This window comes from Eubalaena glacialis, chromosome 15 (genome assembly GCF_028564815.1).
Source record: "Eubalaena glacialis isolate mEubGla1 chromosome 15, mEubGla1.1.hap2.+ XY, whole genome shotgun sequence".
Lineage (NCBI taxonomy): Eukaryota > Metazoa > Chordata > Mammalia > Artiodactyla > Balaenidae > Eubalaena > Eubalaena glacialis.
The window spans coordinates 18,760,767-18,788,745 of record NC_083730.1 but is presented as its reverse complement, the minus strand read 5'-3'; the positions used below and the strand labels follow the sequence as shown (position 1 = coordinate 18,788,745).

The window sequence follows — 27,979 nt, the reverse complement described above, 5'->3', positions numbered from 1 at the left end:
AAGACTAGATCAATGGTACAGGATAGAATGCCCAGAGATAAACCCACGCACATATGGGCACCTAATTTACGACAAAGGAGGCAAGAACATACAATGGAGAAAAGACAGTCGCTTCAATAAGTGGTACTGGGAAAACTGGACAACTGCATGTAAAAGAATGAAATTAGAACACTCCCTAACACCATACACAAAAATAAACTCCAAATGGGTTAAAGACTTAAATTAAATGTAAAACCAGATACTATAAAACTTTTAGAGGAAAACATAAGAAAAACACTCTTTGACATAAACAACAGCAAGATCTTTTTTGACCCACCTCCTAGAGTAACAGAAATAAAAACAAAAATAAACAAATGGGACTTAATTAAACTTAAACGCTTTTGCACAGCAAAGGAAACCATAAACAAGACAAAAAGACAACCCTCCAAATGGGAGAAATATTTGTGAATGAAACAACAGACAAAGGATTAATCTCTAAAATATACAAACAGCTCATGAAGCTCAATATCAAAAAAACAAATCATCCAGTTAAAAAATAGGCAGAAGACCTAAATAGACATTTCACCAAGGAAGACATACCAATGACCAAGAGGCACATGAAAAGATGCTCAACATCACTAATTATTAGAGAAATGCAAATCAAAACTACAATGAGGTATCACCTCACACTGGTCAGGATGGCCATTATCAAAAAAGCTAGAAACAATCAATGCTGGAAAGGGTGTGTTGAAAAGGGAACCCTCCTACACTGTTGGTGGGAATGTAAATTGATACAACCACTGTGGAAAATAGTATGGAGGTTCCTTAAGAAAACTAAAAATAGAACTACCATATGACCCAGCAATCCCACTGCTGGGCATATACCCTGAGAAAACCATAATTCAAAAAGAGTCATGCACCACAATGTTCATTGCAGCACTATTTACAATAGCCAGGACATGGAAGCAACCTAAACGTCCATTGACAGATGAATGGATAAAGAAGATGTGGCACATATATACAATGGAATATTACTCAGCCATAAAAAGAAACGAAATTGAGTTATTTGTAGTGATGTGGATGGACCTAGAGTCTGTCATACAGAGTGAAGTAAGTCAGAAAGAGAAAAACAGATACCACATGCTAACGCATATATATGGAATCTAAAAAAAAAAAGTGGTACTGATGAACCTAGTTGCAGGGCAGGAATAAAGAGGTAGACATAGAGAATAGACTTGATGACATGGGGTGGGAGGGCAAAGCTGGGGTGAAGTGAGAGTAGCATCGACGTATATACACTACGGACTGTAAAATAGTTGGCTGGTGGGAAGCAGCAGCATAGCACAGGGAGGGAGGCTTAAGAGAGAGGGGATATGGGGACATGTGTATGCATATGGCTGATTTGCTTTGTTGTGCAACAGAAACTAACACGGTATTGTGAAGCAATTATACTCCAGTAAAGATGTATTAAAAAAAAAAAAAGACAACCCACAGAGTGAGAGAAGATAGCTATGGTGTACAATATGATGAGGGACTCGTCTATTATTGATAAAAAACAACTTCTACAGGTCAAGAAGAAAAACACCGACAGCCCAATAGGAAAACGAACAAAAACATTTCACAAGAGAGGAAAGCCAGGTGGCCAGTAAATGTGTAGAAAGGTGTTCAGTTTCATTAGTCATCAGGGAAATGCATACGAAAACAACATGTAGATGGTACTGCAACCCACCAGCATGACTTTCTCAGTCAGTTACTGCCAAAAAGAAGTTTTTATATGGTTAAATTGTCTTATTTTGTTTTATGGTTTTTAAAACGATTGCGAATCTCTTACTCCTCGTAGGTATTTGATGCTGGAGACTACTCCCTGTTGTGCTCGGGTCCAAGTGAAAATGGACAGACATGGACTGGAGGTGACTTTGTCTCGGCAGATAAAGTCATCATTTGGACTGAAAATGGGCAAAGTTATATTTACAAACTACCTGCCAGGTATTCAATAAATAATAAGTTAGGACTTTAATTGAAAGCAAAAGATTCCAAATTTGGGGTATAACCTGAAAGTATGAAAATGTAGAAAGTATAAATATTTAATTTAGGTAAAAAACTTGAGAACTTAAGTTAGATTTGTAATTGAGGTTTAACTTCTAAGCACAGAGATTAGGTGGAGTTTTTATTTGAAGTAGGGTATGTTAGTAACATTAATTATTTAATTTCATGCCTATATTAAATTAACTATAATTAAAACATCCATATTTTGTCCATTGTCAAAAAAAGTCATCATATGGTATGATAAAATATTTAATGTCAGTATTTTTACTGAATGTTGTATTTTTCTCATTTTCAGTTGCCTTCCAGCTAGTGATTCATTCCGCAGTGATGTGGGGAAAGCAGTTGAAAATTTAGTTCCTCCGGTACAACATAGCCTCTTGGATCGAACAGATAAAGAGGTAAAATTCTTCAGGTATCATTTATAATTGGTAGTTATGTTGAAAAATTTTTACAACTATATTTATTGGTGTCTTTGGTAGCTAAGCATTTGAAAGATTCAATACAATTCAAAGCTGTGTGTTAGATGCTGTAAAACATTTTGACCTCATCAGTTATTATAAGCACAATTTTCAGATTTGCTTATAATATGCCTATAATGTAGCATTCACTTTTCTCCAGGAATAAAAATGGTCTTATACTGATTACAAAGTGGCAATGACTTTTTGATAAAATTCATATTGATGGTAGAAATTGATTTTGTACTCATGCAGTTATAAACATAGTGAGAGATGTAATTTTAGAAGGACAAAGATAATTATGTAATAATGCTGACTGATTATTATTTGAACAAGGTATTGCAGTATCTCCCCAAAATCATGTAGTGATTTAAATTATTAGGCATTAGAAATAAAGAAAAAAGACATTTTTTCCCTATAAAAACCCAATTTATTATGACTTCTAAAAACCTACTTAATATCAATTTAAAGTTGAAATGCACTTAGTACTGGGTTTTCAACTCTCTATTCTTTGAGCATTAAGAAAGAAGTTTTGGTTTTGGAAATAAAGTTTCCTTTACTTAAGTTCTAGGTTTCCACAGCTTTTTCATTCTGAACATTTTGTTCCATCTTTATGTGGAGGGATTGCGAGGGGAAGGGAATTAATTTTTACATGAATATTTTGAATATATAGAATTTATACATCCATGTACAATTAAGATCCTCTATGACCTGTCCTTTAGTCTCTTAACTTAAACTCCTGCTTACTGCTCTCCAAACTAGATAGTCACTTCTATTTAAATTAAGGGGTAATGACTTATATAAAAAACATACATGATGGGATTTCCCTGGTGGTCCAGTGGTTTGGACTCAGCACTTTCACTGCTGGGGCCTGGGTTCAATCCCTGGTCAGGGACCTAAGATCCTGCAAGCTGCTAGCACGGCCAAAAAAAAAAAAAAACCATGAAACAAAACAAATACATACCATGTTTCTTTATGTATCAGCTCCCCAATACATTTTAAATTAAAATATATGTACTGTGTGGTGTTAGATACACATTGAAATATGAAATACTGGTTATTACGGCTGTTGTAGCAACTTTTCCTAGTTAAGCATGTTGTTTATCAATTAAAACTTTTAGTAATTTTCAGGCTTTAAGTTAAATCAAGTAATTAACTATGCTTAATGCATATAATTTCTATAGGATAATGCATTTTAGGAAACAACTGATACTGAATACGGATTATTTGTTAACTATATGTTTAAACACTGAAGTCTATTTTTTACTGCTTTTTAGGATGAGCTTCTATGCTTTAATACTCCAGTTTTAGTATATTAATAATCTAAACTTTAAGTTTAGGAGTCCACCACTATTTAGTATTTTCAAATAAGTGGTCTCACTGAAGGCACAGGATCTTTTTTTTTTTTTTTTTTTTTTTTATAAATTTATTTATTTATTTATTTTTGGCTGTGTTGGGTCTTTGTTTCTGTGCGAGGGCTTTCTCTAATTGCGGCGAGCGGGGGCCACTCTTCATCGCGGTGCGCGGGCCTCTCACTGTCGCGGCCTCTCCCGTTGCGGAGCACAGGCTCCAGACGCGCAGGCTCAGTAGTTGTGGCTCACGGGCCTAGTTGCTCCGCGGCATGTGGGATCCTCCCAGACCAGGGCTCGAACCCGTGTCCCCTGCATTGGCAGGCAGACTCTCAACCACTGCGCCACCAGGGAAGCCCGGCACAGGATCTTAAGCAGAAAAATAATTTGTTTTAAAAATGAAAGTGTACACAACACCCTAATGAATGGTTTTTGTTCCTAGTAGTTTATAGCAAACATATCAGGCTAGGTTCAAGGGGATTATGTAAATGTGATCAAGTGTCATGCCATTAGTTGAAAAATATTCTCATAAAAAATAGAAAGAGTCCTCTAGTTGTACAAGCTTGGTAGTCTAGTTTTGCATCTACTCTTGGAGACTAATCAGGGATGGGCAGAAAGCTCAGATTAGCCTGTTCTCCCCTTTTGACCTTTTAAGTGGAGAATTTTCTTTTTGGTAAAGAGGGGTATATCCTTGTATTAATTGCTTAATAGCAGACAAATAATTGCATTGTGGTTTTTATAAAGCGGAGAAAAAGAATAAAAATATTAACTCTAGAGAAAGACTATATTTAGTTTTCATTTGTGTTCTATGTACTGGATTTGGGTATTAGTTGATATGTGTTTCAGTGCTACAAAATTAATTAAAATATTATTGAATACTCATTCTATAAATGCACTTTTTTTTTTTAACTCTGGTACCGAGGCAAAGTACTTAACATCCTAATCTGAAAAAATGTTAATGTGTGAAATATTTTGTTTAAAAAGATAGCTAAGGGTATTTGAACAAATTTTTTTTTTTTACAGTTGCTAATTTGCCCTCCTGTTACTCGGTTCTTCTATGGATGTAAGGAATACTTCCACAAACTATTGATTCAGGGTGATTCTTCTGGAAGATTGAATATTTGGAACATATCAGACACACCTGATAAACAGGAAGGTACAGGAGGTACTAGTAAATCACTTGCAGTAATTTCTCAATTTTTTAAATTTAACAACCTAAATACCAGCCACTGTATAGCAAATTCATAATGTACATATGTCATTTTCTTCTTAGAATTATAGTTGATGACAGTTATTCTTTGGTATATTACTGAATCATCTGTAAGCACATTTATTTTTATATGTTTAATGTTTTTTCTAAAATGCTTAAATGTTTTTCTTTTATACCAAACAAAACCTCCACAGAGCTGGAAATGAGAACTTCTGTTAGTTTGCAAGAGGCATTTGATAAACTGAATCCTTGTCCTGCCGGAATTATAGATCAGCTGAGTGTCATTCCCAATAGTAATGAACCTCTTAAGGTGACCGCAAGTGTGTACATACCAGCCCACGGACGACTCGTTTGTGGCCGTGAAGATGGAAGCATCGTTATTGTACCTGCCACGCAGACAGCCATAGTGCAGCTGCTGCAAGGGGAGCACATGCTCCGCAGAGGTATCCTGAAGATCTACTAGTGTCTAAAGTGTTTTGAGAACTCTGTAACCATGAACTTGACAATGTCTACACTCTTTGTTTTTAACAAATACAGTGAATCCGTGTAGTTGTTAGTGTGCAATGTAGTTGGTAGAATTTAATGTGCAGTTAATAAAATACACTCCAGTTGACCCTTGAACAACTCAGGGGGTTAGGGGCGCTGACCCTCTGCACAGTTTAAAATCTGCCTATTACTTTACAGTTGCCCCTCTGTATCCTTGGATTCAATCAGCTGCCCCTGTGTAGTACTATAGTAAATATTTATTGAAAAAAATCTGCATATAAGTGGACCTGTGCAGTTCAAACCTCTGTTGTTCAAGGATCAACTGTACTTAGTGTCTATTATTGGAATAAACACCATGTAATGACTGTAAATAAAGAGGTGTCTAATTTTATCCCTTTGATATGTGTTAATAATTCCATTTATTACTGGGTACCTATATAGTGTACTAGTAATTATCATATTATCAGTAATACTGGTAATCTTTTAGAACAATGCTGTCCAGTAGAACTACATATGTAACAATATAGGTGACTTTCTAATAGGCACATTAAGAAAAGTAAAAATGAAGCAGGAGAAATAAATTTTAATAATATAATTTCTTTAACCTAGTACAGCAAAACTATTTTCATTCCAACTTGTAATCAATATAAAAATTACTAATGAGATATTTTACAGTTTTTGGGTGCTAAGTCTTTGAAATCTCATGTATATTTTACATTCATAGCACATATGAATCCACTCTAGCCACACTGCAAGAGTTCAGTAGTCTCATGTGGTATGTAGCTACCTTATTTCTAGAACTACAGAGCAGTTCTAGAAAACTAGAAGCCTTTTCAATGATAAAATGTATAGCTAAATCCAAAACTTCGTTCACAGGTTGGCCACCTCACAGGACACTCCGTGGTCATCGGAACAAAGTCACATGTTTGTTGTATCCGCATCAGGTCTCAGCTCGTTATGATCAAAGATATCTGATATCTGGAGGCGTGGATTTTTCGGTCATAATTTGGGACATTTTTTCTGGAGAAATGAAACACATCTTCTGTGTCCATGGTGGCGAGATTACTCAGCTTCTGGTTCCGCCTGAAAACTGCAGTGTAAGTTGATCATGAAAGATTATTTCACTGTGGTAGAGTCAAGTTGTGTTGCTATTAGGCTTAATATAAATGAAATCCAGAGTAACTTAAAATGTGACAGGAGAATTAAAAAATCCTTTTAATTTAAAAACTAAACAGTGGTAATGTGATGTTTAGGCAAAGTTACAATTATTACCATTGGGCACATAGAAGTAGAAGATGCACATAGTTTTTTTTTCCTGTTATTAGCTCCTAAATAGCATGGCTTGTCCCCGAAATGTAGTAGTAATTTAGAATATGTTTACTGAAGTTTCAATTTTTTGTTCTAAAGTAGTTTAAGTATCCCCAAAGTCATTCTCTAATCTCATTATTTTCAGCTTCATCTGAGCAAAAAGATAGTAAACGTATACTTTGGTAGTTTGAAGCAAAATACTTCTCATTACTTATAAATAGAGTTCGTTTATTTTGATTTTTTTTTGTGGCTGCGCCATGCAGCTTGTGGGATCTTAGTTCCCTGACCAAGGGTAAAACCTGGGCCCCGGCAGTGAAAGCACTGAGTCCTAACCACTGGACTGCCAGGAAATTCCCTAGAGTTCATTTAAAGAAACAGTTTTTGTGACAAGAGAAAGTATAACAGGCACCGAAAATGATTTTGGAAAATTTTGTACATACCTTTGTGAAAGCAGATTGCTTTCTTAGTGATGGGCGTGTAGGTTAGGCCATGATGTCAAATATAAACAGCCTAATAATTTTAGAAATAGGAGATTTTAGGAGAACTTAGGATGGATGAATAACAGACCCATAATTTCTTTTACTGTTTGTTAATCATGAACTTGTTCATGTGATTAGCCACTTCTGTTGGCATCATCACTATGCCCACACACTCACACGTGTGTGTGCATACACGTACACAAACACACAGACATACCGTCTTCTTGCACACATGGTTCATGCTTATCATAATCCCTTCAGCATCACCAGTTATGGTCTTACTGAAATGAAAAGCATTTGACTTCTCTATCTGATCCAGTATTCACAAGGAGTCTCATTTCAAAGCTCAGAAAACCTTCCTTGGCCTTTCTCCTTCCTTAATCTGCCTGGTAATGTATGTTATCTGCCACGTTCTGCCGGTGCTAGATTTCATTTGACTTGATACTGGTGATGTTGTAGGAGGTTCTAGTACCAGTGTCTCTCTCTCTCCTTTTTGCCCCTGCCAGATTTGAAAATTCAGATACTTAATTATCCTCTTCCTTCTTTTTAAAAATTTTTTGCCTTTTTCTTTCTTCCCAGTTGGTTGTTCGTTTCTTTTTTAATCTTCATCACTGAGAAAAATTATTGTGTATTTATTTAAATAACCAATTGTATGTCTCTTTTAGTGAAATAGGTATCATTGTCATTATACTAAGTTATAGCACTGTTAGAACCCCTGCCCTAAACTTTATTTAACAGTACTAAACGCCCATACTAAAACATGAGTTTTTTGATCTCTGACTGTAAATTTGGGGACATATCTAATTTTTTGATGCTGAAATTGATAATTTAGATTATTTTATTTCAGTTTAGTGCAACCATTTCTGATTTGGCTGGTTTTTGTTTTCATAAGAATAAAACACTGAAAATACTGGAGTGTGTATGTGTGTGTGTGTGTGTGTATTTTTTTAATTACAGGTATTAAAAGGAAAGTTTTTTTGAGTGGTTTCCATAAGGTCATGTTTTCTTTTTGAACTACATTAATATATTTTTTAGCTTACATATTTATATGAGAGCATTTTCTGGTTTCTTTTTAAAAAATTTCAAGTGGGTATTTAATATAATAAAATTTTTTTGATCAACTGCATTTAGAAATAATCTTTAGTGAGTAAAAGCTACCTAATAGACATATATGCACCTAAATAGAGAATGGTCTCCTTACTAGACGAGGTGCCTGCCAGAGGTGCTAGTTGCCTGGGGAATACGAAGAAGAGAGACACAGACAAGGAAGTCTGGTACTTGGAAAATAATTTACTTATTATAGGCTTAACAGTAGAATTTTCTTGTTTTTAATTAACTTTCAAACGTACTGATTAAGACAAATTTGCTTTTAGCTTTGTGATAATTTGACAAGTAAATAATGCCTGCCTAGTTATTAAGCTGTTCATTTAGCTGGTAGTTTTAGGTCCAGCAGCTAATATGTTTGAAAATCAAAGAGCCTAACTGATTAATAAAAAGCTAAGAATTTGATATTTGCTAAATGTTTAGCAGATGACTATTTTGCTGAGATTAGAGTTAACAACATCATATGTGGATTTTAATACTTGAATTGTCCTCATAAATTGATCCAATGTCATTTTCTTTTAGCAAAAAAAATTTTTATTTTAAAGTGATCTGGTAGTTGGAAGATTATAAATATTTACCAACTGTAATGATTAAAGATAAATACTGAAAAGTTTGTCATCTGCTTTTTTGATTAGAATAGGGTTTTGGTTTTTATCTTAGGTAGATTGGGAAAGAAGTTGAGTTTTGATTTCTTGCAATTTTTTTTTTGCCCCAGGAAAAGATGTTCTAAAACAGAAATGTTGGTTGCATTTTAAAAATGACTTTAATTGTAATTAAGAATGTACAATTATGATGATTTTTTCTTTCTTAATTTGTGGTCATTTCATGTTTACCAAAATATAGGAAGTTGTTAAGAAAAAGTACTGAGCAAAATCATTGTCTCCTGGCTTTGGTAGACAGTGAACAAAAAATGAAATCCTGCCTGCTGGGTGGAAAAGATGCTGCGGCTGGAGATGAGCTTTGAGGACAGACTATACGCCCTTCCACAACTCCACACACATGCACATCTTACTTGTCTACTGTCTAGGTGTTTCTTTGTCATCCTTTCTTTCACCACTCCTTCATTTTTGTGCTCTTTTAGCATCTTTTTACCCGAAGTCTTTCCAAATTCTTGCTATAGATTAGTATTACTTTAGTGCCAGACTCAGTGGTTCTATATACTTTATTTTGAATACACTATTTCTCTATTCCTTTATTAATGGGAGTTTTAATTGTTTAAAAATTTTGACATGTTCATAGATGATAAACATTTCCTATAGTGTTATGTAGAGTACCTACATTGAATAGATTTTATGTTTATTGTACATTGAAGGTTTTTGTTTTTCATTTTTTAGAGGAATTTTATTTATTTATTTTTTCCCAAATAGTAAAACTCCATTTAGGCAAAGTGCTTTGAAATTGAGTTTGATTCCCTGAATAGTCTAGTTAACTGAGATTTAACTTTCATATGATACAAATTATTTTAAAGAATTAAAATACAGTAAGAAAATTTAAAAGTTTCCTGAAAATATCCTTTGAGATAGGAAATATTGAAGTAATTCAGGATTGTATAGTGCCAAAGCGTTATTGACAAAAATTCTACAAGTTTTTTTGGGCAGTATTACTATCTGCCAAGTAATGCATTTCAGTGTTCCAAGAAATATAAACTTATATTTTAGGAGGAGAGTCAGGCAAGTATTTAAGTAAGTCTGTTACAAGGCTGACTATAAATGGTAAAGGAGAGATCCTAACAAAATGCTTTGGTGGATAAGGGCAGGGGCATATCATAGGTACTCAGAGAAACAAAGAGCTTTGGTAAACTCTCAAAAAATCCTGTGAGATTTGACTAACTGTATATTGACTTCATGAGGGGTGGTAGAACTTGCAGGTTTGAGATCTCTATTATTAGGTTATGTGCTGTTTATATTTCTTTCTCCTTAAGATTATGGAATGTAAAGGAAAAAATTAAGTTTGAAGTGGCTTTTTTTTTTTTGTGCTTTGGTTTCTTAAGAAAACAAAATGTACTATCCATACATATGAAAGAAATATATACATATAACGTATATAGGTATGAAAGGTATGTGTACTGTATATATATATGAAATATACATGAAAGGAAACAGAGGTGAAACTATCTACTAAAATAGTATTTGAATATTGTATAACATAATACAAAATATATACTATAAATATAAATATAAAAGAAAGTTCTGTGCCATTTTTGTTTGTCATTCCAAGTTGTGCTTATTGCTTTTAAATGAGTGGTTTTTATCTTGTATATTGCTATTCAGATGTGATGGTTCTTAGGCAGTTTTAATAGGATTCAAATTTTAAATGGAACCTTCATATTATTATTAAATAAGACTGCCACTTCAAATACTCATATAGAAGACTTTTTAGAAAATTCTTTTTAAAAACAGCCTTGTTAAAATTTTAAGTGCCTTACTGTTTTCAGTTTTCATTTGCACTTGGAATATTATTTACTGTAGTGTCTTAAAATATTTTATAAATAGGTATATAAAATGCAAAAAATATTAAAGGTTATCAATAAAAAGCAAGTCTCTTTTTCCCTCTTGTTCTCCAGCTATGTCATTCCCTTCATCCTGAGTGCAATATTTTATAATCCTACAGAGACTTTTTATACTGTTTTTAAAAATTTTTTAAATTTTTATACAGTTTTTAAAGGTTACTTTCCATTTACAGGCACTACAAAATATTGGCTATATTCCCCTTGTTGTGCAATATATGCTTAAGCCGATCTTACACCCGATAGTTTGTACCTTCCACTCCCTCACTCCTATATTGCCCCTCCCTCCCCCGCCCACTGGTAACCACTAGTTTGTTCTCTATATCTTATACTATTTTTCAAAATATTTATTTATTTGTTTGGTTGCGCTGGGCCTTAGTTGCGGCAGGCGGGCTCCTTAGTTGCGGCTCTCGGCCTCCTTAGTTGCGGCTCTCGGCCTCCTCAGTTGCGGCTCGCGGGCTCCTTAGTTGGCATGCAAACTCTTAGTTGTGGCATGCGTGTGGGATCTAGTTACCTGACCAGAGATTGAACCCAGGCCCCCTGCATTGGGAGTGCGGAGTCTTAACCACTGTGTCACCAGGGAAATACCTATACTATGTTTTAATACTTCAGAACTATAGCATTTTAGTTTAATCTTATTCTAATAATTGAGACATTTAAACAACACTGAGAGGTTAGAGATAGAATGATTTCCAGATTTGAATAGCTGTCAGAGGTAGGCTTGAGTGAATTTCCAAAATCTGAACTCTAGGCTAGGGGAGGCCAAAAGAGCGTGCCCAATGCCTGTGGAGTCTGAGGAAGAGAGCAGCTGAAAGGGAGGGCAGATATTTTTAAGGCTGCTGGTAGTAAAATTATTAAAATTGAATTGGAAAGATAAATACCAAATTCAGATTCTGTTTGCTTTTGAGAGTGACGGGAATGAGTATTGAAGGGAACAAAAAATGTGACTTTTTAAAGCGTTGTGTTTTATTTACTTTTAGTTAATATGTATCTAATATTACTTCCCTCTCCCATTGGCATGGATGATTAGATTATCACAGCTTTTTACTACTGCTAGAACTTTATTTAGAACAGAATTTTTCAAAAATGTTTCAAAATAAATTTTGAAGCATATAAAATATATATGTTTCTCAGTGTGAACATATAGGCTAAGTTCTCTAATAGATTAGTTAAAAATGATTACTTTTCATTATATCCTATTAAACTTGTATTGTCACATGCCTCCAAAATTTTCCAGAAGGGGGCAGCATGGGTTTGTGACAATGGGAATATCAGGCACCTAACCTGTTTGTTCCTTCACTTGGCAATGTTAAATCCCTACCTCTTAGCGGCAGATATGATAATATGTATGGTATATGTGACTATATGTTTGCTAGTGCGTAATGTTCGCTGCCGGTAAGAACAATTAACAAATTAGGTTTTCTTTTTAATATATTGTCCTTTCTTTCTGAAAAAGTACCTAAAGCTTCTGCCTGAATTAGCTCTTATCTTACCTTTTTGAATTTGGACTTGTGTTACCAGTTTAATTGGATGTTACATTTAAAAAGCAATGTCTAGAATTATGGCATAGTCTCTGAAGCCAGAGTAAACTTTGGTGATGTAAAGGAAGCAAAAGCAGAAAGCAGAACTAACCTTTTTCTAAAATATATCACAATGTACATAATGTTCTGTAATATTCTTTTTTCCCATAACACTTAATTCTCTTAGATTTTGAGACTACTTTCATATGTTTTATATATTCAGCATCATGTTTTTGAAATTAATTTTTATTTAAAAAAATTCCATAACACATTGTTATGGAAAATATAGAAATTTTCTAAAGATGGTCTGATCATCTTTCTATGTCACTAAGTGTATTCCAACATTTTTAATGATAGTCTGTCATTTATTTAATTTTATCAGAAATTTCAGAATTTTACTTTCTAATTTTTTTTTCTCTTATCAACAGTGGGGGTTGAGAATTAAGATAACTAAATAATTTTGCACATCTGGAATGATTCTTAGGATAAATTCTTAAATGTGATATTGTTTTATAAAAGGGCATATTAATTTTTAAAGTCTTTTGAATACATATTACCAAATTGTCCTTCAAAAGCTTAGGAATAGGTTTGTACCACCTATTTACCTTCATAATTCTTCATCATCCTGTTTATAATCTTTCAAATGTAGGTAATTTTCTAGACTTATAAGTAGCTGTATGAAGAGTATGTATAAGCGTATAGCACTCATTCTCATTTTGAAAGCATGAATGCATTAATATACCAAGGCTGTATTGGTTATCCATTCTGATTGCTGCATGTTTTCTAAAGTTTTACTACTGTCATATTTTATTCAAGATAAAAAATTAATTTTTCCTATTATGGATAGTGTCTATATATTTAAATATCATAGTACACCCTGTCTCTCGTGTAGGAAGCTAAGAGAATCAATAATATACCAAGAGACTGTCAGTGAGGATCCCTTCAACAGTAATGAGATAGATTGCATCCCTATTCTGGCTGTGCTAATATTGTATCAAACATTTTAGAAATTCATTTATTTATTACTTTTTTTTTTGCCTTATGAGGTTGGTTTATTGAAGTATAGTTGATTTACAATGTTGTATAGTTTCAGGTGTATAGAAAAGTGACTCAGTTTTGTTTTGTTTTGTTTTTAATAAATTTATTTATTTATTTGTTTGGCTGCATTGGGTCTTCGTTGCTGTGTGCGGGCTTTCTTTAGTTGCGGTGAGCAGGGGCTACTCTTCGTTGCGGTGCGCAGGCTTCTCCTTGCGGTGGCTTCTCTTGTTGCGGAGCACAGGCTCTAGGTGCGCGGGCTTCAGTAGTTGTGGCTCATGGGCTCTAGAGCGCAGGCTCAGTAGCTGCGGCGCACGGGCTAAGTTGCTCCGTGGCATGTGAGATCTTCCCGGACTGGGGCTCGAGCCTGTGTCCCCTGCATTGGCAGGCGGATTCGTAACCAGTGCACCACCAGGGAAGTCCCCAGTTTTTTAAAATATATATATGTATATATATATACACAACACACATACATACATATATATGTATGTATATATTCTTTTCAGATTCTTTTCCATTATAGGTTATTACAAGATATTGAGTAGAGCTCCCTGTGCTATGGAGTAGGTCCTTGTTGTTTATTTTATATATAATAGTGTGTAAATGTTAATCCCAAACCCCTAATTTATCCCTGCCCCCCTCCACAGAAACTTAGATATTCTTCTGTTTGGAGAGGTTTCTTTAGATCTTTAGTCATATTCTTGGTAGCAAAGAAGATTACATTGGGTATGAAATTTATTTTTAGTAATAGTCAGAAATGATTTGGTGCTAAGCATTGTAAATGAAGTGGTTGATTAAAGTGACTCAGTGGTTGAAGAGAATTAGTATGGCACAGAGCAAAGACAATTTTTCTTCAGTAACTTAATCATAAAGCAACTTTAAAATGAGTTAAAATTTATTTTAAGATGGCAGAAATTGTTAGAAAAAAATGAATGACCTTTTAAGGTGACTGTTCAATTAGATGCAACATATATCTAAGTGCCGACCATTGTCCAGGTGCCTTCAGGAGCCGGGTGTATAATAGTGGGGGTTAGGTTTCTCTTGTGTTCTTTGATATAGACTTAAAAAGCAAGCCAGCATCCTCTGTAAACAAAGAGGTATTTTTAGCATATATATTCTAGTAATTTATCTCTAGGAAAGAGATACACAGACTCTTTCAGTTAGAAAATCTCCGGTTAGAAAAATGGGGACAGTATCAACCCGTTTGTTTCCATGAGAAAGGAAAAAAAGATATTCCATAGTTATGTCAGAGGTATTGTAAATTCAGTTTATTTCTTGTAAGGATACTGGTATGAGCGGAATAAATAGGTTGAAGCCAAGCAGGCAGATTGAGAGTTACTAGTTCAGGTGGATGGGGCCATTCAAGTTCAAAGTAGGAGCTAGGAGTAGAAGTGCGGGACCAGCAGCCATTGGGCGTCGTAATTCAGTGCATGCTGAGAAGTGAGGCCCTTTGTGATGGAAGATGTTAGTCCCTGAATGTGTGCAGCCGAGGTTTGGGTGTGGGGAGAGGGTAAAAGGGTAGCACTTTTGAGTTCCTTAAAAAAACCTTAGACTGTCTTCAGAGTCTGCAGATTTGACTATCTCAGTCTCTAAAACCCATAAATATGTAATTGAAATTAAAGAAAGCACTTTAATGTTTTAAAGGCATGAAGTCAAAAATTATCAAGTAAATTCAATGGAAAAAGATGTGTGAGGAAATATTCAGGGAACAGTGGAAGGTGGTCACTGAGTTGTTGGATTGAGAGCTTTTATTGACTCAAATTGTTAAAAGTGCTAAAAACTTCATTAATATGATTTTAAGGTAGTGCGTGAGTGACGGTAATGATCATGTAGGTGGAACTATTCAGATTAATTAAAGCAGAGCTATTAATATGAGAAGAAAACATTGAAAAGGGGAAACTAACCTAATAGAAAAATTATGAATGTCTCCGTATTTCCTGGTGAATACCTAAACGTTGGCAACTCCCTCAGAAAATGATACAACTCCATTATAAAAAATAGGATTTATGGTATATAATGACATAATACTAATAATGGTAAAGAGAATACTAACTACCATCATCTTTTGTATGCATGATGTATTAGTCACTGTGCTGGTTTCTTTACATATATTTCATTTAATTCACCCAGTGATTCTGTGAGGCCTAGTTATTGCTGTTAACCTCATTGTACAGAGAGATGAGGCTCAGAGAGGTTAAATAACTTGCTCAAGTCACACAGTTAGCAAGTGGCAGAGCTGGAATTTGATCCTAAGTAGTCCAACCTGAGGGCCTGAACTTGACCACCAAGCATACCACCTCCTACTAGGTGTAATTGTGTATTTAAAAATAGTTGCATTTCTCCAACTTTGACTATATATTTTTTATTACTGATTTACATAAGTAAATATGATTTTGATGCATACTTAATTTTAAATGCCTAAAATTTATTTAGTATCTTTCAATTTGTAGAACAAAACACAGCCATTCTTTTCAATTCCTGAATTTCAAATTTTTCTTTAGAGAACTGTGCATTGCTCAATTCTTTGGTAATTTATGTTTTAGTTTTTCATCTTTGATTATTTAGGTTTGGATTTTCTTAGTTTTAGCCCCCTTTCACCTTCTTTTACTTGTCACACATTACTTGCTTTTAAGAATATGATGTAAGATTTAACTTCAATTTTATAAATTTAACATATACACAGTTAAAATTTTTTGAAAACAGAGGTAGCTAAGAAGGTAAAAGGTCACCTGTTATCCTTCTACATAAAAGAGAACCACAGTTAACATTTTGATATTTTTTCCTCTAGCCTTGTAAAATTCACTTACTGTGCAGTTGTGATTATATTGTATAGTTATCTATGCACATTGCATCTTCATTTAATATTTTAACAAATACTTTCTCAAGTTATTCTTATTCGTGAAAGTAATTTTTAGTAATTATGTAACATTACATTATGTGAGTATACAATATTTACTTAGCAGTTCTCCTCCTTTGGATGTGTAGATTGTTCCCAATTTGAACTATTGTAAATAATATTGAATATCTTTGTAAAACTTGTTTTCATTTATGATTATTTCCTTGGATAGATTCCATGAATATTTTTTGGATTAGAACGTCAGAATTTTTGGGTAATAGGTTATTAACATTTTTAAGTCTATTGAGATCGATTACCTAATTATTTTCTACCCTCAGTGCCTATTTCATTGTCCCTTGCCAACACAAGATGTTTTTATTTACTTCCATACCTCAGTTTCCACATCTGTAAGATGGAAATAATAATAGTATCTACTTCAAAGGGTTGTTGTGAGACTATGATGAATTACTGCCAAGTATTTAGAATAATACCTAGCACAGAGTAAGAACCCAATAAATGTTGGTTGTTTCGTATTATATAATTTCTACAGTCTTTGGCTAAATTGATAGGGGGAAAGAGTATTTTATTGTTCGAATTTGCATTTCTTTGATTACTAGAGGTAATGAAGTTTTTCTATGAGGATTTTATTGAGTTTTTTTTTTTTTTCATTTGAGACATAGATTGTCCTTTGCTTATTTGTTTCTGTTGGGGATATTAGTGCTTGTATGAGTGCTTAACTTAATTGAAATATTAAGCTTATGTGCTTTCTATTATTGTTGTTGAAATTTTCTTCTGGTTTATTATTTACTTTGATTTTTTAACCTACAGATAATTTATATTCCTATGTAATCTAATTTATCTTTTTCCTATTGAGCTTCTTTCATATTTTTGAATCCTGGGATCTTACCCCCCGCCCCTCCAGAAATTTGGTGAAATTTGATTAAAAAGCAATGACTGGATTAAAACAAACATCAAATACTTTAATCTATCTGAAATTTATTTATGCATATGGGGTGAGGAAAGGATAAAAATCATCTGTTCTTCCCTAAAGTAATGGATTATCTCAACATCATTTATTAAATAAAATTTTCTTTGATAGGCAATGTCTTCTTAATCTTACACTAAATTCTTCATATTTATTTGCTGCTTTATTAATAAAGAAGCAGTTGAAGAAAGATGGAGTCCTGACTAGCCCACTGTTTCTTCACTGTTATCTTTTGTATGTAGTGAATGGATGAAGATATTGAAACTGGTCCCTAAAAGTCTTATTTTTATGTAGAACATAACTATCCTAATAGATGGTTAGTAAGTGTTTTGGTTGGACCACATGGTCTTATTTTCTAAAATAGCTATTAAAGAAACAGCTGTCTACCCCACCCCACCCCGTTCTTTTTAAAAGAAGAATGAGCTATGGATTTCTGAAAAATTTTTTTTTATATAGTTTTGTGAAAGTGTGGACATGGCATTAACATTTGTAGGCTCTTTTTTCCCCTTCAGGTAGAATATTTAAAAGTGATAAATGATGCATCTTAACTGCATATTTATGTTCCAGAGAAGGAGTTCTGGGAAGTCAAGAAATAATGATTAAGAGAATAGCAGGATTGATTTATGAGTGAAAGAAGCTGGTCATTTATAGCTTGTCTAATGATGGGCATATTTAAAAGGAGAGACAATAGTTAGTGTTCATAGATTTAGAGAATATTCAAAGAGAAACATTGTTTTGAGCAGGAGGTTGCTCCTGGAATGATATGAAGAAAAGAATAATTTAGTTTAGAAAACAAATTGGCAAAAGTAGAAAATATACATATATATAATTTACACTGGGAACTGTTGGAAAGCAGAATCATCTCCCCAGAGAGCTAGTGTGTGGGATAAACTAGCTGTCTCTAGTTTCTGTAATTCATGGCAGATGCTTAGGAACAGGTTACATAAGAGGTTTCTGGGAATGGTTTAAAATGAAGTCTTGTAAAATGTGTAAGGTCAGGCTGGATGACCTAGGTGGTACATTCTGACTCTGTCAGATCTTGTGATAGCTTGTGGCATTCCCCTGCTCAGCACTAATGTACCGTGAGGATTATTTACTGGCAAATTCAGTGAGTGCTTACTTGGTTGAGGATCAGAATTACTTGAAAAATAATAATTGGTCTTGGAATATATTTGTTTTGATCTGGTATCTTCCTCACTTTCCCTGCCCCAATTAATTTTTTCACCAAATCAAAGTAAATATTAAATATGGTTAAATATTCTGTTGCTTTTTGTTAGCTCCTGCTTTTAATTACCTTTTGATAGCATTGGTGCATTTTCCTTCTAGGGAAGAACTAATGCAGTGTTTGGAACATGATTTTGAATAATTTTCACCTGTAAAGTACTGACCAAGTTGATCAGATAGATGCTCAATCCATGCTGTACAAGTTCTGTTCCATAACAAAAAAAAATTTTTTTTAATGGTATATGTATGTTACACTCTTTAAGTCAGTTGATAGCAGTGGGTGTTAAAGTGGAATCCGTGAGACAGTTAATTGGGGCATGGGAATAAAATATTAAAGCTCTTCTTTCTTTTTTTTTAAACCTTAACAAATTGAGCTTATGACCATTTACTAGATGGAAGGACGTTGGTGCCTCACTTGCTTCATACATCAGATGGGCACATATCACCTGGGCCAAGAGTGGGCCTGCCACCTCCAGGAGGGCGACCTCAGTGCCCTCACCAGGTGTGCTTCCAATGAAAATATGTTTGCTTAGGAGAGTTGTAGATTGTACTGTATAGGTCTTAACCTAACCATCACAAAATGGGCAGAGAAAATAGTGATGGAAGTCTTTCCGATGAAAATGAAATATCTTTTCATTAACCACATAACGAGGTTCAAACAATGATCATTTGATCAATCTGGCAAGAAGGCAGCCACAAAATTCATGATTCTATAAAATATGTGTTTACATCTACTATTGTTAACAATGAAAACTTTCTAAAGATACAGTGCTTTGAGGTATCGGCTAATGCTAATATAAAGTTATTAACATTAGCAAGACATTTAAGAAAATATTTCATTTTATCTTAAGTTTGTTTATTTAAACTGAGTCATCCTTTTAAAGTATATATTCTGTGCATGTTTTACAATGTACATGATATATTGGCACAAAGTACATATACAATGTATAAATATACATATAGTGAGAATACATTACAGAGTTTTTTAAATGAATAAGTGTGTGATTGAACAAGTTTGGAATGTAAATACTTTTCAGATAATTTAGTTAAAGATATGAGGTTCACATTTTTTAGTTCTTGTATTATTATTCTAATTACACAATTTAAATGTCTTATAAAAATATCCTCGATGTTAAGTCATGTTTAGGTGACTTTTTCAGGTTGAAATGGAAGAAAGCGAAGTAGAATGGAATTAATCAAATTATAGAATCAGTCGTAGGTGAAGTAAGTGTTCAGTAACCAAGATGTCTAGAATTTAATAATTTAATAATAAAAGAATTATGCTAATTCAACTCATTTGTGAGGAAGCTGCGTCTAAATCAAAGAGAGATTGGTGTTATCTAATATTCTTTAAGAAGTGCTTCTTCAATAGTTTTGAGCGCAGATAAGGAGAAACCAAGTTAATTGGTGTTTCAGCAAATCTTTTAAGTGCTTTCATTTAACAGGTAGCTGAGAATTATTTATCATTACTCTGTTCATTGTTTGAATTAAAATTAATACCAAAGTGGTGCTTGAGAATGGTCTTTTTCCCTTTTACATTTAAATAGGCTAGACATTTGCTTTGTTTATACCATTAATTTGTTTTCACAGAGCCTGTGAAGGTAACCATCAACTCAGAATTAATTAGGGGAATCAAAATTAATGAGGTTTTACTGTATTGGGCCATTTCCACTCTAGGCCAGTTTTCTTCACACGAGTTGGACTAGCAGTTTCTTGAAAGAAGAAAAATTAGATTTATTTAAATCCATATTTAAAAAGCAGAGAACCATCTTTTCTTGTGAGTTAAGTACCTCTAATAACTGTGCTTTCTTGGACTTAGTAATATTGATTTTTTTTGTTTGTTTTCAGTCTTGATTATTTTGGCTATTTCCAGACTGTTGTTCATTACAGTAAAGCTAGATTTAACTCTTCAGATGCTTATTTTCATTTACATGGAAGGTATAACATTTTTGTTTGGGGCCAAACATTTTTTTGCGGATGAGGCATGTCATCTGTCAGTTTTCATCATTATTGCACTATACGAATGAAGAACAGAACTGTTCTTTAAAAGATCTTGATGTAAATATCTATTGATGTAAATAGAAGAGAACGCATCATGTGGGACTGAAAAGCTAGAATTTTTGGAATTCAGTCATTTTTTCCTTCAGAAAATTACATCCCATAATCTACTTTTTAAAATACACCCTATAATATTATTTAATATTAGCTTTGTATGTTCTTTGTTTTTACTAATAAGAGTGATAACATGAAGTAAAGCTTGTAAATCTTTTTATGAGGATGGATTGCATTTTCTTGAATTTTAAAAAATTATCCACCTGCATATAAATGGCAAGGGTGAAAGTTCTGACGGTGAAACTTATGAGGAGTTGATGTCGGAGGTCAAGTTCCTCGTGGGAATAGGGAAACCTTTTTTGTTTGCTTACGTCTGCAGTCCTCTCTCTGGTAGGTTATAAACTGCAGTAGGAGATATTTGGCAGAGAGAGAATGCGTGGGTCAGTGCTTCTCGGTAGTTTTGTTGTCACCTCAGATGTTGAGATCTACCAGCAGAACATAATTTGAAAAACACCAAACATAGTAAAGAAGATTGGTAAAAAATCACCTTTTAAAAACAAACAAACAGACTTCACCCTGCCTCATGCCTCGTTTTCTCTATGAAAAGGAATGACAAGAATTATGTGAACATTAATGAAATGATTGTCAACTTGGGGACTGGCAAGTCGGCTAGTTAGGTCTACGGCATTAATTAAGGATTAGCTCATTTTAAAGATTTCAGGGAGCTTGTGAGTCATAGTAGCAGAATCAAAAGTAGTGACAGGTGTGAGTACTGTGGCAGATCAGTGCCTGATTAAAGGATGTGACTAGATGAAAAGGAATGCCATTTAGGACTCATTCTTTTTAGTGACTCATACACAGAGAAAAAGATTACTGTTAGATTTATTTTCTCTGATGAGAAAAATAAATAAAATGACCATTTTTTGGCAGATTGGTGTTGGAAAATAGAAAATAGTTAACCATTAATGTAGCAATCATCCTTTTTTGTAAATTGAATGATGGATATATTTGATAAATACAAAGTCAGTATTAATGATTATCTGTAGAAACGGAAAGCCTCCATTGTATTAAACTGTCTATTATCTTTGCTTAGCAACGTACATCTGGTGAAATTCAAAAATATTTTTATTTGTTTATGTATTTTAAAATTTATTTATTTTATTTATTTATTTTTGGCTGTGTTGGGTCTTCGTTGCTGTGCGCGGGCTTTCTCTAGTTGCAGCGAGCGGGGGCTACTCTTCGTAGAGGTGTGCAGGCTTCTCACTGCAGTGGCTTCTCTTGTTGTGGAGCACGGGCTCTAGGCGCATGGGCTTCAGTAGTTGTGGCATGCGGGCTTCAGTAGTTGTGGCACGTGGGCTCAGTAGTTGTGGCTCTCAGGCTCTAGAGTGCAGCCTCAGTAGTTGTGGCGCATGGCATGGGCTTAGTTGCTCGGCGGCATGTGAGATCTTCCCGGACCAGGGCTTGAACCCATGTCCCCTGCATTGGCAGGCGGATTCTTAACCACTGCGCCACCAGGGAAGCCCACTCAAAAATATTTTATGTGGTGTGAAGTATAATAACTGAAAATAAAGGCATCATGTTATATTTCTGCCACGTTTTATTCTAACATTGCCTATATTTAAATGATATTTTTGTAGTTTACCACTTTATTTTGCCTTATTGCTTAATTACAAAGCAAAGTTTTGCATGCCATAGTCAGCTACGCCTCAGTCCTTAATGTCTTTTTAAAGAAAGAAATCATGTTTTATGTTTCCATTGAATGCTTATCAAGGAGCATGAAATAAATAAGCTTAACAAATGCTTAAGAAAATTCTATATGTTGTTTTAGTAAAAGTTTATAACATGATCTTCCTGAACTTAGTTTTCTTAACTTTTAAAATTAATAAATACCTACTATGCTGATTATAGTTTTTAAATCATTATGAAAGAAAAAATACAAGTAAAGCTAACAGAAGCAAAGATTAAAACACCTGAATTTAAGAACAAAGTAAATAGTTAAGTCTGACTCTGTTTTTTAAAATTAATGCTCTGCTTCATTCAAAAATTGATTTTAGGTTGTTTACAAAAATAAACATTATTCAGTTAGATAAAAATAAAGCTAAATCATGGTGAAGAGAAAATGAAAGAAAAAGTAGACGAGACCACCTAAAGTCTACATTCAGAAATGTATGTCCACACACCCCACTGTCATGGATAGAAAATTCAGTCCTAAGTTTCTTAGTATCCAAAACATTGAAGGAATCCATTGTAGCAGCTTTCCCCAAAGTCTGTTCCTCAAAAACTACATCTTATAAGATTATGATGGTCTTTATTCCTGTCCTGCCCCTAGACAGGAATAAAGACGCAGATGTAGAGAATGGACTTGAGGACACGGAGAGGGGGAAGGGTAAGCTGGGACGAAGTGAGAGAGTAGCATCGACATATATACACTACCAAATGTAAAATAGATAGCTAGTGGGAAGCAGCCGCATAGCACAGGGAGATCAGCTTGGTGCTTTGTGACCACCTAGAGGGGTGGGATAAGGAGGGTGGGAGGGAGTTGCAAGAGGGAGGAGATATGGGGATATATGTATATGTAGCTGATACACTTTGTTATACAGCAGCAACTAACACACCATTGTAAAGCAATTATATGCCAATAAAGATGTTACCAAAAAAAAAGATTATGATGGTCAAATGAAATTATATTCATGTTAGCATGTTAAAGTTTCTTAGAAGTTCTGTGGAAAAAAAAAACTGTAACGTGTTTCCCATGCACATGTGGTCACACACACACGCCCCCCCCCCCACCTCCTGCCCTACCCCACTCTTTTTCATCTGATACCTGTCAACATTTCCCATTGAGATGGACCAATCAGGGAGAGATATCGTTCTTTGGCTAAAAAACGTCTGCTTAGGCAAAGCCCAGCAGGGTGATGTTTGAGAAGTTTCTCCTCTGGATCCCACAGAAGGGATAATATGTATGTGGTGTCATGGGCCTCATCCTCAGTAAATAGCCACAATATACACAACAAGGAGTTTCAGATGGCTGTTTTCATACGGTTTCACCTCAGTGTGAACCGGAAGCATAATCTAATAAATCACTACAAAGTTTTAAGTTGCTTGTAAATTGTCTTCCAAACATATAAAGACGTTAATTTTTAATTTTCTAGGTTATGGATTCAGTTCTCTGATGCTAGTGAAAATCTTTACCATCTTTGATTATTTCTATTATATTCCATCTTGTTCTAAAAAGGAATGGAAGGGCGCAAACTAGAGATGAGCAGGAAATACAGAGCAGGATGTTTAATGGGCTCTTGTATGTTAGTTGAGGTGGTGTGCATGCTGGCATTATAGACAGAAGCTGTGAAACACACCTACAGGTAATACAAACTATCGGTGGCTCTTAAGAAATGATTGTGGCAGAGGGACCTTGAGGGTATTGTTTTTGAGCAAAGGAGCAGGGAAGAGCACGGGTCTAAATGATAGAGTCACAAACAGAAAGAAGCACTGCAGAAAGCAGCTTTAGCTGCTAGCAAAGGGAAGTTCAGACAGTGGAAAGGGAACACATAGTAACAGGTCAATTTTTTTCCAGCTTTGCCTGTTCGTATATAGCAATTATTTTAGTAAGGTCATCTTCAAATTTGAACAGCAGATTTTCCTAGGCATCTTTCTCTTCTTTAATCTAGTGTTAATTTAGTATTTTTCAAAGTGTTGTGATGATTGATCTAAGCGTTTTATGTGTAATATAAAAGAAGAAAATTGTCAACACATCCTAATGTTGTGGTGTTTTCAGCAGCAGTGAATGTATAATTAATTTTGATTTAATTGAGGACAAGATCCATTTTCTTCTGAATTTAATCTAAGTGTAATTAAGATTTATTCTTCTTTTCAGGCCAGAGTGCAGCACTGCATCTGCTCTGTAGCCAGTGACCACTCAGTAGGACTCCTAAGTTTGCGAGAGAAAAAATGCATTATGCTGGCATCCCGTCATCTTTTCCCCATTCAAGTAATCAAGTGGAGGCCTTCTGACGATTACCTAGTAGTGGGATGTTCAGACGGCTCCGTGTATGTCTGGCAAATGGATACCGGTAAGAAAAATGTTGAGAGAGACTAGAAAATTAAATGAGTATATTTGACTTCCTAAATGAAAAATCTTTTATATGAGGAAAAAACCCCTGAGATGTCAAAAGTTTGCTACCTTTATTTCTCACCACTGCTTTTTATAAGTGTGCTTATCATTATTAACAAAGAAATATTTAGATGTCCTCTTATTTGTTGTACTATCTGGAATACTTGTAGAGTAGTTCACTGATCTTAGAGGAATGTGGTTGATGACAGTATACAGATTAGGACAGGCATGCAAACACCAGACAGGTAAGTGATTTCTATATAATTCATGAGGCAAATTGTAAGATCAAGGAACCATTTTTGTCTCAAGTTCAGAAACAGTGGAAAAAGATAAAATTCTCTTCTATTTGAAGAGCAGAAAAACCATACAGGGCTGTTAATAGAAGGAGGTAATTGAAATGAAAGTTTTAAGTTCTAGAGAGAACATTTAAAATTTCAAGGTTCAGAAATTTTATGTATGGCATAATACAGAAAAACTAACGTTTAGCTTAAAAGTATAGGCCATGATATATAAGACTTATATGCAGAATCTTATGGTTTTCCCTGGGAAATTTTAAAGTATGTAACTAAATGTTTATTAGTTTGGGCTTTTAAAAACACAGCTTATTCTAGTTTTACTATCCTGAGTCATCATCTATCAGTGATTAAAACCTTTCTTTACATTCCTAATTGTGCTATATAATATTTCTACTATTTTTTTTCTTCATGAAGCTTTTTTCATTTTTGTTTTTAAATAGTCCTTTTTGAAATCGGACTATATATATTTTTTTGCTTGTACTGTGGTGCAGGAGGGAGTGTTCCTAGGTCTTTTTGGAGCAAGTAGCCATAATTTTCAGCTATCTTTCATTTATAGTCCTGGTTTTATCTGGTACTACATAGGCAATTTTGACAAGAGGAAGCGTTCTTGAAGAGTGTCAAACTTCTCTGCTTTTGTGTTTAACATTTCTTTTTCTCGTCTGATTGTAAAAGAGTTTCTTACTTTTTTGTCAAATTTTGAAAGCACAAAAGTGTTAGAAAAGAAAGATGAACTCAAATCCCATTACTCAGTGGTGAATTTTGGCATATTTCTCTTTAGTCTCATTTCTGTGCATTTTTAAAAACAGAATTGCTGTCATATTACATATATAATTTTGTATCTCACTTTTGTGTTCCTTTTTGTTTTATCCTGTCTGCTGAGCAGCACTGTTTCATGTTTGCTGGTTTGGTCCACCCTACAAACTAAATACAGTTGACCCTTGAACAATGTGAGGGTTAGAGCACTCATCTTCTGCATAGTTGAAAAACCATGTATAACTTAAAGGCGGCCCTCCATTCCCATGTTTCCTCCATATCCAACATTTCGCATCCTTGGATTCAAATGACCGTGGATTTTGTGGTACTGTAGTATTTACTGTTGAAAAAAATCTGTGTGTATGTGGACCCGCGCAGTTCAAACCTGTGTTGTTCAAGGTCAACTATATACAGAGTTTGTCTTGGGCTCTGGAGTCAGACTCCTTGGTTTGAATTTAAGATCAACCATTTGAGGGCCTTCCCTGGTGGTCCAGTGGTTAAGACTTCGCCTTCCAATGCAGGGGGTGTGGGTTCCAAACCTGGTCGGGGAGCTGGGATCCCACATGCCTCGTGGCTGAGGAACCAAAACATAAAGCAGAAGCGGTATTGTGACAAATTCAATAAAGACTTTAAAAATGGTCCACATCAAAAAAGAAAAAAATCTTTAAGATCAACCATTTGATAGCACTGTGATCTATGGCAAGTCTCTCAATTTACTCATCTGTAAAATGAAGATAATAATAGTTCCCGTTTTATAGTGTTTCTGGGAGAATAAAATGAGAGAATATTTACCTTGTGTATAGTAGATGTAATGTAAATGTGTATCCATGTATGTTTGCGTACTTTAAGTTTGTGTGTATACTTGCATATGTGTATATTTCCTATTATTGTTATTTAACAAATATGCTTAACTTGTTACTTTATTGAGCTTGGGGATATGACCTTACCTACAAGGAAATATTTTCTATGAGAATTAGTATTAAAGAAAGTAAGTTATATTGATGATAGTTATAAAACACTATTTTAAAATACTATACATATTAAATTAACAATTGATATATTATAAATACAAGAGTATGGTAAACATGTGTAGGACTTAAACATTAAATTAATATGATAAAGGAAGAGTATCATTTTCGTGAATTTCTTAGATGCTTAAATATGTGATACTTGACTACTTCAGATACTTTAAATACATCTACAAAGAATATGAAATTCTTTACAAATGAGACCTTACTGGAAGACAAAGTTACTTTTTCAGTAGTTTCCCTAGTAGGAAATGACAAATAGCTCCTGACTGTATGTGTACTGGAGGATGTTAATTTTTATAACCAGTTTAATATAATTAAGCCCAATACATAATATTGCAATTTAACAATTATCTTCTGACCTTCAGGAGGATTTTGGAAAATGATCAGTCAGTAATGGCATTCTTAAATCAAGATAAAGATAGAGAAGCAGAATAAATTTTGGACTTCAACCATAATAGGAGGTGTACACTCTTTTTCCTTCTTGCTGTTCAGGCTTTAGCTAGTGATGTAAAGGTCCCTGAGGAGCCAGTAAGGCACATCCTGAAGGTATTGACATTATTTATTTATTAAATTTATTTATTTATTAAATAAATAAAAAATGAAGCGAAATAAATCAGATTTGGCCAAGGTTTGATGTATGAAATGTATTTAAGCTCTGAGAAGATACTTTACCCCTCTACTTAGTGTTTTGGGAATGTATTTTTACAAGTGAAGCCATATTACATTAAAATTACACATGCATTTTGTGCAGTTTTCTGTTTGCCATTTTGAATTATACTGATGTTTCTAGCTTAAAAACACTTAAAAATGTCTTGACTTTATGCTTTTATGCAGCATTTTCTTTTAGTTGTTTTTCCCTTCAAATGGGTAGTTTTTATTTTCAGTGTTTATTTCCTAACATGAAGTTGAAGCTAGTAATATAAAACTTAATTACGGAGGTAAAGGTCCAGAGTCTTTTGTTCTTTTACTGTATCATCTTAATTATATGCAATAGCGCTAAATAGTGTTGTAGAGGCTGTGGAAATTTTTATTCTTTCACGTCTCTGGGTAGTTAGAAAATTAGTCAAACAACTAGCAACAAGATTTGGCTGGCTGGACCTCTTGACTCCTATTTAGGAACTTATTAAAGGTGGGTCAACTGACCTCGATAGTGGCTGCTTCTCCATGGAGTCATGTTCTGTAGGGATCAACTCTCCATCCTTCACATTTGATGT

The 27,979-nt window shown here is 34.2% G+C and overlaps 1 protein-coding gene across 4 annotated transcripts in view; it reads left to right on the top strand.

Annotated features, from left to right (window-relative positions):
- The window catches only part of WDR7 (WD repeat domain 7), a 370,109-nt gene that overhangs the window by 40,094 nt on the left and 302,036 nt on the right, over nucleotides 1–27,979 (top strand). For 3 of the 4 annotated variants that reach the window (XM_061169470.1, XM_061169468.1, XM_061169469.1), the window contains 6 exons: nucleotides 1,820–1,965; nucleotides 2,321–2,423; nucleotides 4,853–4,994; nucleotides 5,234–5,482; nucleotides 6,402–6,622; nucleotides 24,449–24,644. In XM_061169470.1, the coding sequence (XP_061025453.1) occupies nucleotides 1,820–1,965; nucleotides 2,321–2,423; nucleotides 4,853–4,994; nucleotides 5,234–5,482; nucleotides 6,402–6,622; nucleotides 24,449–24,644 (1,057 nt within the window). The remainder of the gene's footprint in view (nucleotides 1–1,819; nucleotides 1,966–2,320; nucleotides 2,424–4,852; nucleotides 4,995–5,233; nucleotides 5,483–6,401; nucleotides 6,623–24,448; nucleotides 24,645–27,979) is intronic. The other variant, XM_061169471.1, reaches the window with a different exon arrangement.